Here is a 1,644-nt window from a genome sequence, read left to right on the forward strand (position 1 = left end):
AGTATATGCTTTATGCTATAAACTTTTTTTAGTGGTTTTTATGCAAAGAGAAATATATATATATATATATATATATATATATATATATATATATATATATATATATATATATATATATATATATATATATATATATATAATATATATATATATATATATAAACTTTATCCAATGACACGTAAAGTGACAATTGAACACATCTATCCTCAAGTTTTCCTAATAATAGCTAACTCCGGTTCTGAAGAAATTGCCTTAATAGTTTTTAGTTATAATGAAAGAATAAAATAAACCACGGTTAGTTTAACATGTCATTTTATAGTATAAAGAAAATTATATGGTTTTGGGGCAATGATTATTGATTATAGTCCCTTTTTTTTATTATCAGTCGGTTTCAAAATAAAATTGATATCACAATATAAATCATTTTATAATATAAATAAATCATTAATATTATTTTTTTATTATATCTTTAAATATTTATTATTTCTTATTCTTTCAATTATATCAATTTGACTTTTCAATATCATTAATAAATAATAAAGAACAATTTTGTAAAAAAATCATAATTCTTCTTTTTAACAGTACAATTATTAAATTTTTTAATATTTGTTAAAAATCAAAAATAATTTATAATTAAATACAGAGGGAGTATAATAGAAGAAGAATTGAAATCATAGCTTTATTTAATTGTTGCAGATATATCAATTGAAATCATATATCATATATCAATTTTCCATAAGCTTTATATCATGAGACTAGTTTTCATGATAAGAAAAAGCATCAAAAGTTAACTAAGCTAGCATAATCAATATAGTTGAGGAAGTTGCATAGAAAAAAAAAGAGTTATATATACATATTATTAGAATTACCTATATATTCACAAGGAGGAAAACGAAAGAAAATGAGACTACTAAATGTCAAAGGAGCTGGTTCATTGATGTAATACGTCGCGCCTCCAGATCTGCTTTCAGTTGTCTAGAACTATACCATCTGTACTGAAGCAGTACGTTGCGTCTCCCAATCTACATTCATTTGTCTAGAGCTATACCACCATCCACACAGTTTGTACAATATCCAAATGACAACTGTAACACTATATAGCCCAAATGCAACTGCTAAAGCTATTAAAATGAATAACTTTGCAAAATGTCGAGAATGCGTCACAGAAGCTGGAGGTGGAAGGGAAGATGAAGGTGGAAGTGGAAGTAAATATGGAGGTGGAGGTGGAAGTGGAGGTAAATATGGAGGTGGAGGTGGAGGACTGTATGTTGGTGGTACGATGATAAATGAATTTGGAGGGGAAGGTGGTGGTGGAGGAGTATATACCGGTGAGATTATTATTCGAATCGGAGGGGAAGGTAGCTGAAGACGCTCCTCAGCTCTCGCCATGAAGACGAATGCAAGAAGAAGAACCCTAAACATCACTACTTACAAAATACGACAAAATAATGTGATCAGATTGATATTTCAATTCCTATTTCATTTCTCCGTTAACTTTATAGAGATAATCAATCATAATATCACAAACTCTGTGTTGAAACTTATGGAAAACGAAAGAAAATGAGCATGTGTTTTCAGCTTCTATTGATGGGAAACACTAAAATAGAAGTTGTGGACTGAATGAATGTGATGGACTCTCTATTG

General features: G+C 28.5%; 1 protein-coding gene across 1 annotated transcript; it reads right to left on the reverse strand.

Annotated features, from left to right (window-relative positions):
- Positions 1-981: 981 nt before the first annotated feature.
- On the reverse strand, positions 982-1,389 carry LOC127122454 (extensin-like). Its single transcript, XM_051052792.1, has one exon. The coding sequence runs from the start codon at positions 1,387-1,389 to the stop codon at positions 982-984; it is 408 nt and encodes a 135-aa protein (XP_050908749.1).
- Between the last annotated feature and the right edge of the window lie 255 nt (positions 1,390-1,644).

The sequence above is a fragment of the Lathyrus oleraceus genome, chromosome 2, assembly GCF_024323335.1.
Source record: "Lathyrus oleraceus cultivar Zhongwan6 chromosome 2, CAAS_Psat_ZW6_1.0, whole genome shotgun sequence".
Classification (NCBI taxonomy): Eukaryota; Viridiplantae; Streptophyta; class Magnoliopsida; order Fabales; family Fabaceae; genus Lathyrus; species Lathyrus oleraceus.